At 34.0% G+C, this 12,722-nt stretch overlaps 3 protein-coding genes across 3 annotated transcripts; all 3 read right to left on the minus strand.

Moving 5' to 3' along the window:
* Positions 1-3,897: 3,897 nt before the first annotated feature.
* On the minus strand, positions 3,898-5,032 carry MONOS_17967 (uncharacterized protein; the record flags this gene model as incomplete). Its single annotated transcript, XM_067870940.1, has 3 exons — positions 3,898-4,639; positions 4,707-4,753; positions 4,811-5,032. 3 exons carry the CDS (start codon positions 5,030-5,032, stop codon positions 3,988-3,990), a joined length of 921 nt encoding a protein of 306 aa, XP_067723057.1. The 3' UTR covers positions 3,898-3,987.
* Positions 5,033-6,738: 1,706 nt separating this feature from the next.
* MONOS_12813 (putative bifunctional polynucleotide phosphatase) lies at positions 6,739-7,140 on the minus strand (the record flags this gene model as incomplete). Its single annotated transcript, XM_067865462.1, has 1 exon — positions 6,739-7,140. One exon carries the CDS (start codon positions 7,138-7,140, stop codon positions 6,739-6,741), a length of 402 nt encoding a protein of 133 aa, XP_067723058.1.
* A 4,664-nt stretch (positions 7,141-11,804) lies between these two features.
* MONOS_12814 (uncharacterized protein) lies at positions 11,805-12,679 on the minus strand (the record flags this gene model as incomplete). The annotated part of the gene is made up of 1 exon (XM_067865463.1): positions 11,805-12,679. The coding sequence occupies one exon, from the start codon at positions 12,677-12,679 to the stop codon at positions 12,173-12,175; it is 507 nt and encodes a 168-aa protein (XP_067723059.1). The 3' UTR covers positions 11,805-12,172.
* Between the last annotated feature and the right edge of the window lie 43 nt (positions 12,680-12,722).

Here is a 12,722-nt window from a genome sequence, read left to right on the forward strand (position 1 = left end):
AAAGGAGAAAAATGACAAAAGATTTGAAGAAAGATAAAACGAAGAAACTTTGTTGTAGAAGACGCTTCATTTCATCTCAATATCAGATATTCGAATTCCACTTCCCTTGCTTCGATATCTGGCATCACGAATTAAAACTTCTTTGAAAATTTCATTAGCAAAAAAGTATTGACATCAATCACCTATTTCTATAAACTGTTTCTTTCAAATGTGAAATTCTTCTTTTGTAAATATTTTTTTTTCCTTCTTGTTCTGTTGTTGCACAAAGTTCTTGGAAATTTCCATTTCTTTTTTTCTTGTTTCGCTTATTCATTTTTTTTCACTCATGTGTTTCTGCATTTTTTCTACGGCTTTCAATTTCTTTGCTAATTCGTCATTTCTATCTTTTTCTCTCATGTTGATGTGAAAAATGAAATTATTCGATCAGATGATGTGAAGGTTGATGAAACAGCAGTTGAATGAAATTATTTCGATGGAGTTGTTGAGGAAGTGGACGATGATATAGATGAAGGATGTGAGAAATAAATGACAATCGAAATATTCATAAATTATCCAATCTTTTCAAAAAGATGCTGAAAATGCCTTGAGCGAGATTGATTAAATGAATTATCGTGTTTGTCAAGTTGTCATTGGATAAATTAAACAATTTTTATCACAAAATTGGTGAAAGGCAGAGAGAATTAAACAGATGAAGAATTAAGTCCACAAGTCGTGAACTGTCTTAGAGTGATTGAACTTCTTTGTCACTCAGAAAAAGAAAAATACGTTTGTCCAGAGATATTTATAATTCAAATGAACTTCATGTTTGATGAGGATATTGGCAGAGAAGAATTCGAAATAGAAGAAAGCACTGACGATCAAAGAAGTTAACATCGGTGACAAAATTTTTAAAGACAAGGAAAAGAGAAAGAAGAATTTTTTTTGATAATGTGATTGATGTATCGACTCTGGAAATCAACATCTTTTGTTGAAGTGAGACTGTTGAGAAAGATAAGGAATGTGAAGAAGAAGAGAAGATATCAGCTTTTCCAAGTCATATTGATCAACAGAAAAAACTGAATGCGTTCTGAATATGAGTGTTCAGAAAGATCATCTGCTCATAAAAAAGAGTCGCTTCTGCCATGCTCTCTCAATGTTTATTCCAAGCAAACTTCTTTTTCTCTCTTTCAGGCTCATGTCAAGCATTGCCATGCTTTGCGTCATTCAAAGAAGATGGCAGAAGTTGAATGACTTCGTTGAATGCAATCCAAACAAGAAAAATCTCAAAACTTTTGGCTCTTTTGAAAAAGGATAAAATTGTTTTTTTTTCATTTCATTCCTGTTCACAGGCATTCTGCATTCATTGAAAAGACACCTTTAGAGAAAAATGAACAAAACAAAAAAAGTCAAACCATCTTTTTGGTCTTGAAATATTTTCCCATCTCCAATGGATTGGTAATTGTCTGTCAAACTGGTTTTCTTGTTCTTGGAATCCATCGTGAAGCTGGCTGTAATATCAGATGAAAACACACGTTCTCCAAATTAACAATAAAAGCACTCTTTTTCAAAGACTCATTCAACGCCAAGTCTTCGCTGATGGCATGCCAGTAGGATTTGTGCAAAATGCAAATGAGATTGTTGTTGAGGCCTGCTGAGTGTTTTGCTCAACTCGTTTCCTCCATTGTCCAACTTCCAATTCCCTTTCCTTTTCCACGAAACAAACCTTCTTCCAAAAAAAATCACGCAAAACAAATCCTGTGCAAAAGATACGCCAAGCACACTGCACTTCCCTCGAAATGACAAAGCGGTTCATTTCAATTTTTCTAATATTCTGCTCACTTTTTCTGCATCTTGCTTGAGTTTTTTTTCATTCAAAATATCACAGCTGACGTTGCACCATGTGTTATGCGAAATATAACCAAGTTCAAATTTCATGCAATTTCCCCCACCAAATTCACTTTTCGCAAACAATTGATGCAAACAGCCACTCGCTCCTCCATCTGGAAGAAAAATCCCTGCTCTTCTGCAGTGCTATAACTTGCATGTGTGCATCTGTGCCTGCATCCTCAAACAGCTCAAATATGCTCTGGCTGCAGCAATACATCAATAAATAATCTATAAAACAAATCATAGGTTGCAAACCCTTATTAATTTGCTTAACAACAAATAAATGCTTTATAACCCTTCGGATTGCCTGTTTTGAGGCAAAGGAATGAAAATGTTTCAGAGGAATAAGTTTATGATTGAACATATTCAGACATTTTCAGAGGCATTTGTGACTCTTTTGAAGCGGATGTTCCTCCAACATTCAGAAAATGAACCAATTTGTTGCTTCGGTTTGATTTTTCCAAATGCATCAGGACCAGCTGCAAATGTTTCAGGATGTGCATGGGGCATTTCTGAATCTCTGCTCAGACAATTTAATCTGTTCTTTTTTTTTTTATGCTAAAAGAAATTGAACATTGACTTTTGAGAGAGGATTGGTAGACTGAATGAATTGAAGGATGCAGCACAGAAAAAGGGAAAAGCGAGGGAATGGAAGGAATAAGGGAGAATGTGAGATTTGAAGAGACTGGCGCGATTTGTTCAGTGGATTCTTGCAAGGTTATAAAGATAATGGCGGATGGAAAGTGATAGGGATGGAGGATGAGACTTTTGTGTTAGAGCATTTTAGGGGATGTTTTGAAGAGCCAAAGGTTAAACGGGACGTTGGCTTGTTTTTCTTTGAAAAGGAAAAGATTTGAGAAGAAGAATTCTGATGAAGAGAATAAGAAAGAAAAAGAATTGGAAAAGAAGGAAGAAAAGTGAATGATAAAGTGGTTGATCAGAACATTGGAGTCATGCTTTGAATCATGCAAATTGAGGAATGAAACATATATTTGAGTTTGTCTTCTGCACAGCGAGGTCATTTCGTGAACCAAACGATCAGTTCAGAGAAATTTGTAAGCAAATCATGTTTCTGAAGAGATATTGCAAGAAATAGAGTTGTGGATGAAGAAATCTTGCTGGGATAATGAGTTACTGACACTGTTTTGGGGGAAATCATCCAGTCAAGCAAAAGTTGTTCAAAATTATTTTATAAATTGTGCATTTTCCACAAACAATTGTGAAAGATCGAAAGAAAACACAGATTGGAAAGCTGAAGAGGCAAGGCGAAGAGAGTCGAAAAGAAAAGTGTTTGAAAAGATGGAAGAAAATGGACAAGAAAATGGAACGACAAACGTTTATGAAACTTTTTGTTTTGATAAATGAAGTGTGTTAACCTTTTCTATTGCTGTAAACTATTTCTGATTGTTGAAGGAGTCTGTGAAGAGAATGTGAAATGCATTTCCATACATTTCATTTCATTTTCATCTCTGAAAAGAAGAGAAATGAGGAGAGAAGAGAAGAGATTTCGTTCAAGAGCAACATTTTCAGTTGAACACGAAGATTATTAAATAAAAACAGTCCAATTCTTCATTCATTTTATTCATTGTTGAAATTATCATATTCTGCTTCGACTTTGCTCTTTCTCCCACACTCACTCTCTTTCATTTGTTCAATCATTCACACAGTTTTAATCTTTATTTCAACTATTGTCATCTTTTTTGTCTTTCATTCCCCTTCTATTTCGACAAGGAAGACAACGTGCATTTCGAATAATTTGGCATTCAGCCGCTTTCAGATAACGAGTGAAATGGAAGTGATGTTCAATGATACAAGTTTTGGTGAAATATCACAAAAAGATTTCCGAGAGAAAAAAGTGAAAGAGAAAGAAGAAAAAGAGGATTCAGCTCTGATTGTTTTTGGAATGGAAAGAAGGACAATTGAAATGAAGAAGGAAGGATTTTAATGTATGTGCTTCATGGGAAAAGAAGAAAAACTCAAATTTCATATTCTTTCTTGTTTTGAAAAAGGAAATAAAAACATTCATAAAAATTATTTAGCAAATTTTATTTCCGATTTTGTGAAATGAATAAAATAGAAAATCATTTTTTTGAGCTACAGAATGAAATGATCCTCTTTTTCTCAAACATTCACAAAGTAATCTGCTAATTTTGAAGCCAATTCAGCATCATGGCTTGCGTAAAAATTATCAAAGGTTTCATGAAAGCTTATGATTTCATCTTCATATCCTTCTTTCTCCATCTTTTCATATATCACCCTTTTTGTTGCTTTTCTTTTCATTTCTTCCATTTCATCTTTATTCTTTTCTTTCAATCTTTTTGAAACATTCATATAGATTAGAAAACAATGCATAATGAATACATCATTCAAAGTCGATTGCTTCATTTCCCCCGAAATCAGATCAATTGCACCTTCGTCCAACAAAGCATCAACTTTCACTGCTCTGTTTTCCGCTGCCCTTCGTAATGGCTTTATGCACTGATTACAAGTTTCTCCATGCTTATCTTTTGCTGCTCGAAACGCCTGAACAACACAGTTGATAAGCCCATTATATTCTTCATTACACACTTTACATAAGGATAAGAAAATATCCAATGTGTACATCCATCTTATCAAAATAAGCTCTTCTTTTGATTCTTTCATTCCATTTATTCCTTCTTTTCTCTTCCAGTCAATGCATCTTGTCAGCTCTTCCAACTCTCTCGCTGCCTCTCGCACAAAATGCAGCTTATTCACAATCACTCCCGCCAAACTGTTATCATTGCATAATCTCCTGAAAAAAAAATTGCCAAGCAGATAGGGAAGCTAATTGAGTCAGATTGTGATGCTCCTGATGATACTTGACGATTTCTTTGATTTCACTGACGTAAAGTTCTTGCTTGATAAACTGATTAGAAATAAGAAAAATATCAATACAACATAAAGGAAATAGAAGTGAACATACGCAATATCTATTGATGTGACTTAATTCAAATAAAGCCATTTCCACTTCTTTTTGTGTTTTCTCGTTTTCTTCCTTGTTTAATGCAACTTTCAGAAGACATTGCATGCAAGTCGAATGCAATCTCCGCGAATTTAAACCTTGCATAAAAACATAGCACTCGCAAAGATCAACCAAAAGTTTTTCATTCTTTCCTTCATTTTTCTGCTCTTCCTCAATAATCATTTTCTCAAATCCATATTTCAATGAATAACAGTCTACACAATTATTAAACGTTCCTTTCAGCATTTTGCAATACCCCAAATGTTTCAATAGCAAAAAGGCGTTTTCCAAAGGCAGTTTCCTGTTTTCAATCATTATCCAAAGGCTCACTAATGTATCTCCTGAGCGAACAAGTTCCAATTCGTTTGCATCCATCCTCTCAATCATTTCATTTATTTCAATAATTTTCATCTTTTGTTCATCGTGGGACATCTCATAAATCTCATTTAACATTCCTCCAAAGTATGCTGACAATGAACAAAAATATTTTAAAAAAAAAAATCAACAAATAAATTGAAGCAAAAAGGAAATAAAAATTTCTCAAAGAACACCTTCAAAGATTTCTGCTGGTGAAAAATTGTAATATTCAAAGAAAATTTTTTCATTTTCTGAAATATTTATCAAGTTCATTTTCAATTTCGCTCAATTTATGTCTGAAGAATTCAATACAAAACAATAAAACAAATTTCCTCATATAAAATATTCGATTATTTTTCCAATAACAGTCACACACGCAATTGTTTTTAATTAATGAAAACCCTCTCATTTTGGATCATTTGATCGTAAATAAAAAAATATTGGGGGATCACTTTTGCTTTTTTTATAAAAAATAAAAAATTAATTCCAAACTTATTCTGCTTCCATATCATAATAAGTCAAACATCATCACACAAAATAAATAATGAAAAACTGATTTATAACAAAAAAGACACAAATATGTCGGATGGAACAAAAATTTAAAAATTAAAATTTTCATCCCATTTAAAAAAGAAGAAGAAAGTATTAAATATTACACAATCAAACAAAATTCTGAGTTATTCAAAAAATAATAACCAAAGCATTCCCTTGAAAAAATTCAGCTTTTTGTTTTTTATGAGGAAGTAACTTTCATCATCATTTTTTTCAATTTTTTTCGAAATTCATTTTTTTTTTATCCTGAGACAACAGGTAGAACAGTCTTTTCAATCGCTCATCTTCAAATTTTTGTTCAAAACTGACTTATGTGATTCCTAGACACTTTCATCAAAGTTAGCTCTTCAAATTTTCTGAAAGTTTATTGGGAAAAAAAGAATAATAATTTTAATAATCATAATTTGAAGAAGAAGGATAATAATAACACTAATATAATCGAAATCCATCCAATAGCATTTTTCACACATACAGCAAGAAAGAAAAAGAAAAAGAAAAAGAGATTCAAACACACACAATCTCAATCCCCATCACACCTGAAGTACATTCTAATGACAATCAGCGGGATGAATGGCACATTCACATCCAGCAGTCGCTCTCTGTATGTGTTCATACGCTGCGCCATCTGCTGCGTAAACTGGAACCAGAACACCCACACAGGCACCTCTTTCGCCTTCGCGATGCTGATAAACTGCGCCCTGTCAGCTTTTTTTCGGGTTCGTGCTGTCAATCACCACGCTCTTCCTGCTCTCCAACGCAGCCGCCTCAGCCTTTGCACATTTCCTCATTTCCTTCAGCTTGTCCCTGTTGATGTGCTCGTACCTTCCTTTCTTCAAAAAGAACCGCTTTGTGAACATCTACTTCCCAGACATAGACTACCCCCGCCAAAAGCACCATCTCCTACTCTGCACTCGCATCCTACACAATGTGCCCTTCGTCTTAAACAGACCCAGTTACATCTTTTAGCACGCTCGGCTTCGTTAACATCGGAGTGCCTTCTTTGAGCGTGTGAAGGTCAAACCCATCAATCTCGACTGAACTTTGGGTTTCTTCAGAAAATATTTCTCTGGTGTGTAGAAGTCAACCCCAACATTGATAGCAAACTTTCCGTCGCTGTACGAATGTTCCTTTTTGCGGTCAAGTTGCCCGCTGTTTGCTGGCCTCCCACCAGCGTCTCCAACATAAAAACTTTCCTTCAGACTTGGCTCCGTCCCTTTCAGAGACTTCTCCACAAGCAGTTCCCACAATCCACAAGACGGCTTGCGAAAGCCATCCTCGCTTGTAGCAACACACATATCAAATGGTATTCCAACCGCCTTTTGGAAGTTGTCAAATTCTCCCATGAAAGCAGATTCAGTAATATGCCCCTTAGAAATACCCATTTGATTGGAAATTATAACTACAAGGTACTAATCTTCATAACATTTCTTTAATGCTTCAGGAACGCATGGTTTCCAAAACTACCAATTCGTTGGACCTGTGCAAAATTTGCTTCCACTTTTTGTTTTTGCCAAGTTTCCATTTAAATCAAAGCATGCTATCCTTATTCAGATATCTTGATTCATAATTTTATATAGCGCAGTGTCATGATGAATCCATTTATTGCTATCCGATGGGGTGCTTGAAGAGCTTGCCACTTCTAATTGTTTCAAGTTTCATTGTTGTCAAACACAATAATTTCATAAGAGATGAAGCAATACATTTATTCATATTTATCAAATAGAATAAAAGTAATAATTGCAAATGAAAAGTTCAAGTTAAACGTCAATGAATCAAATTACCAAATATCAAACCTCTGAATGATATTTAAATCAAACAAATTTTTGTTCATATAATTGAATATCAAACAAAGTTTACAGATGAAAGAGATTAAAAGGAAAACTTAAAGCAGAAGTTTACAAAATAACAAGTGGTATAAATATCCAAAATATGATCTTACCCATAATTGAATTGACAAAAATTGATCTGTTTGGAAGAAATTTTTTGTTAAAATAGTTCTTGCAGTTAAATTTTTAATATCAAAAACTAAATTTTGTATCATAGTTAAAAGATACATTATTTTCTTTGAGTATTGAATTGTTTTAATTGTTTTTATTTTATTTTTGATTTATGTTTCATCCTTTCAAAAAAATGATAATAAGACTTTTTGACAAAGCAACTCTTGTGGTAATTTTAACACACTTTGCGAAATGAATAAAAAGATAAAGATATAATTTTGGAGTTACAAAAAAAAAAAAAGAAAAAAAGAAAAAATAGAATTGAATGATTTAAACCACAAAATAAGTTTCATTTTCTTAAACATTCACAAAATAATCAGAAATATTCAACGATAAATCAAGATAATATATTTTATTATCAAAAGAAATGAATCCATAAAGGCTTGCGATGCAATCTTCATATCCTTCTTCTTCCAGCTTTTCAAAAACCTTCCTTTTCATTGTCTTCCTTTTCTCTTCTTCCTTTTCATAATCCTCATCCTCCTCATCCTCATCTTCTTTCAATCTTTCTGAAATCCTCAAAAAATTTAGCAAGCAATTTATCATCCAACTGTGAAAAAATGTTGGTTGCAGAATTTCCTCCAAAACTGCCTTAAATGCCCCTCCATTCAGCATGTCATCAATTTTCACTGCTTTGTTTTCTGCTGCTGTTTTCAACAAAGAAATGCACAATTTGCTAATTTCTCTGCAATATTCCCTTGCCGCTCGTAACAACAGAACAATGCTGCTCATTAGCCCATCAAATCCTTCATTCCACAAGGTGCATAAGAAAAAGCAAACATCAACAACATAGAGCCATCTCTCAACCACAAACACTTCGTCAGCTTCTTTTCTCTTCCAGTCAATGCATCTTGTCAGCTCCTCCAGTTCTCTTGTAACTTCTCTCACAAAACGCAGATCATTCACAATATCATCTTCCAAACTTTGGTCATTGTGAAATCTGTACATCAAAAACATCCAAGCAGATTGATATGCAAATCGAGTCAGATTGTGATGCTCTTGATGATACTTGATGATTTCTTTGATTTCACTGACGTAAAGTTCTTGTTCGATAAACTGATAAGAAATTAGAAATATATCAATACAACATAAAGGATATAGAAGTGAACATACACAATATCTATTGATGTGACTTAATGCAAATAAAGCCATTTCCACTTTTTTCTCAGTCTCCTCGTATTCCTCTTTGTTCAATGAAACCTTCAGAAGAAAAGGCACGCAAATTTGAAACAAATTTGAAAAAAATCCTTCGAAAAACAAAGCGTAGCATTCGCAAAGATCAATCAGAAGCTTTCCATCCTTTTCTTCTTTCATTTTCTTTTCTTCTTCAATTATCTTCTTCTCGAATATTTCGATCAATGAAGATTTCTTGAAACAATCAATACAAATCCCTTTCAGTTCTTTGCTATATCCAACATGCTTCAGCAACAACAATGTATTTTCCATCGAAAGTTTCTCTTCTTCGATCATTTCATGAATTTTGTTGAACATTTCAAGATTGAGGAAAAAAAACAACTCGTCATTATTCATTTCATCAACCATTTTATTCATTTCTTCGATACTTTGTTTCTGTTTAGATTCAGTGAATTGTTCCAATTGTGAAAGTTTCTCTAAAAAAGTGAAAAATCAAAAGAGAAAAAAGAAGCAATTATTTATTTAACCATTCATTTCTAATAAACTCTGGCAAACCAAGAAACATTTGTCTTTTTGAAGATAACTGTGAAATCGCAAAATGAACAAAACAATAAATAAATTCATTTTCAGAATTGTCGTGAAATATTTGCATGAATAGAATTAAAAACACCGAGTCAAAATTTTTTAAATAACATAGAATTCGAAACTATTTTTGCCATCAATGAATTTTGCATCAAAACAAGCAGATCTTTGGATTAAAAAATCTCCTTTTTGAGAAATTAATAAGGGTGGTCAACCTATAATTTTTTAAGTGAAGATTTTTGGTTGATGATATGCTTCGTTAAAACTTTGTTTGTGCTGTTTTGGATGAACGATTTCTGGTGCACCCATGCAAGTTATTACAATGCAGAAGAGCAGGGGTTTTTCCAGCAAATGGATGAGCGAGTGAATGTTTGAGTAGATTGCTTGAGAAAAGTGAATAAGTGTGGGAAGTTGCATGAAATTTGAACGTGGTGAAAAATTGCAAAATGTGTGGCATATCGTCAAATGCTATATTTTGAATGAAAAATGAATAAAGCAAGATGCAGAAAAAGCGAGCAAAATGCCAGAAAGATTGAATTGAACGGCTTGTTCATTTCGAGGGAAGTGCAGTGAACTTAGCATTTCTTTTACTCAGTACTTGTTTTGCATGGTTTTTTGGGTCAAATGTTGGTTTTGTGGAAAAGGAAAGGGAATTGGGAGATTGAACAATGGAGGAAGCGAGCAGAATGAAGCACTCAGCAGGCCTCAATTACAATCTCATTTGAATTTAACATGAATGCTGCAAGAACACTATCAGTAAAGATTAGTCATTGAATTGAGTTTTGAAAAGGAGTTAATTTGGAGAATATATATTTTCATCTGATATCATGGCCAGTTTCACAATGGATTCTCTTCGTTCGATGACGTTCTTTTCCAGATGTTTGTTATCCAGTTGTCTGTGTTTTTGCAGCAAGAAGCAATTTTGGAGAACAAGAAAGCCAGCTGGGTTGATGATTACCAATCCATTGGAGATGGGAAAATATTTCAAGGCCAAAAAAAAGATGGTTTGACTTTTTTTGTTTCATCCATTTTTCTTTAAAACTACTCTTTGATAAATTCAGAATAACTATGAACCGAAATGCTGCTGAATGAAGCCTTTTTATCTTTTTTCAAAAGATTCAGAAGTTTTGAGATTATCTATTGTTTGGATCGCATTCAACGATGTCATTCATGGCTTCCACCATCTGTTTTGCAAGCAGTATAACCTGACAAGCTTAAGATGAGCTTGAAAGAGAGAGAAAGCAGTTTATTTGGTAGAAGCGACTCTTTTGTATGAGTAGATGAGCTTTCTGAACATTCACATTCAGAAATCGCTAACTTTTTATGATTCTCAACACACAACATAATCTTTGATGTTTTTCCTTCCTCTTCTTCTCTCTTTTCTTTTTCTTTTTCTTTTTGTCTTTTCCCTCCTCCTTTTTCATTAAATAAAGTTCATTTGCTTTATCCAACCACGTGCGATGTCTAGCAGCGGACGCAGCATTTTGTGTCGCATCGGATGAAGGCAAAGGCAGGCAAATTGTCGTTTCATATGCAAAAGATGGAGCAGAATCTAAAGCAGTTGAGATTTTTTGGGGAAGAGCTTTGACAAGGAAGAATGAGTGACGAAGGACAGACAGGATGAAGACTCATCTGCATCCTTTTCCTTTTTATTCTTTTCCTTTCCTTCTTTCTCAGCATTCATCTTGGCAACTGATTTCACTTTTGTCGTGTTTTCTGCCTTGTTCGCAAAACAACATTCACTTTCAGCCGTTCCAGTTGCATCAACAACGAGAAAGAGATACAAATTAATTTGGACTCTTTTTGGTGGAAGAAGAAGAAGTGCGGATGGTCTGTGAGGAATTCGCAAACTTGTAGAGGAAGCTTTTGAAGAATCAGAAATCTTTTCTTTGTGAATTATGGCTTTTTTCGGAAATATTTTCGCTTGTTTTTTTTTTTTGAAAATTTTATTTGATCAATTTATCAAAATTAACAATTCGAAATTTTGAGTTTTTCGAACAAAAACCAAACAACAAATCATTATTTTTTATTGGATTTATAAGAAGTAGCATTATCTCATTTGTCTTAATTAATTTTTGGTTTGCTTGTTTTGTATATCTTATTTTCAATCTTTTTGTTTGACAGTAATTTTCATTTCAAAATCAATCGTAGTTCTAATTTTTGAGAAAAAACGTAACAACATTCTGTAATCAGTTAATCACAAAAATTTAATTAGCCGAAAAATACATTCCTGATGTTCATATGAAAGATTTGATATTTTTGAATATTTTTTGTGAGTTTTCCAAAATAAACAAATGTGAAAACTACAAAAACCAAATAAAATAAATAAATAAATTCAAATTCGTATATTAATGGGAAATGGATACTCTGAATGTTATGTGATTATAATGAAAAAATCAATTAAAGAAATAAAAATATGGGGCAGAAAAATTCTGTCATTTTTGACTATTTCCGGCAACTATTTCCCTTGCGAGCTCTTTTCTAACATGAAGGCTGTGTTTTATATTTGTGCATTGATTATGCTCGGTGCCAAATGCAGGAATATGGAAGACATTGCTGAAAGACAAATTCAACAAAAAATGAACGAGGAGATGCAGAAAGATTTGATCAGCATTGCAGATAAAATTTATGAGGATAACGATAATTTTTACAATTCAATGGCGAAAGTTATAAAACCAGCTGGCAATTGCATCTGCTGTATTCAAACAACTTTAAAAATCATCAACACCTCCTTGTGTGTGAACCATCTCAACATCATCCCCCTCACTGGTTGTCCGATCCTCACTTCCCAACACCACTCAGCTACCACTATCCTCTCCTCCACTTGCCAAGTCAACACAGCAACAAAATCTCCACTTTTCCTCTCTTTCCATGCCCTCCTCTCCCTCACCAACTTCTCCCTCATCCCCCACCAACCTGCCATCCTCTCCTTCCCCCTCTTCTCCACCCCAAACAATCTCCCCTCAGATACCCACTCCCCAATCCCTGTCTCCTTCTCCATCTCACACTCCTCCTTCTCCTCTTTCGTCTCCCTCATCCAGTCTTTCCTTTTTTCTCCTTTTTCCCTTTCTTCTCCATCCCCTTCTCCTTCATCTTCCTCATCCTCGTACTCATCCTCTTCTTTTCCTTTTCCTTCTCCTTCTCCTTCCCCTTCACCTCTCCATATCCATCTCAATCTCCATCTCTCAAACACCCTCTTCTCCAACATCTCCTCTCCTCAATCCCATTCATCTCTTCCATCCCTTCCTTCA

The sequence above is a fragment of the Monocercomonoides exilis genome, assembly GCF_001643675.1.
Source record: "Monocercomonoides exilis strain PA203 chromosome Unknown scaffold39-1025343, whole genome shotgun sequence".
NCBI classification, from domain to species: Eukaryota; Preaxostyla; order Oxymonadida; family Polymastigidae; genus Monocercomonoides; species Monocercomonoides exilis.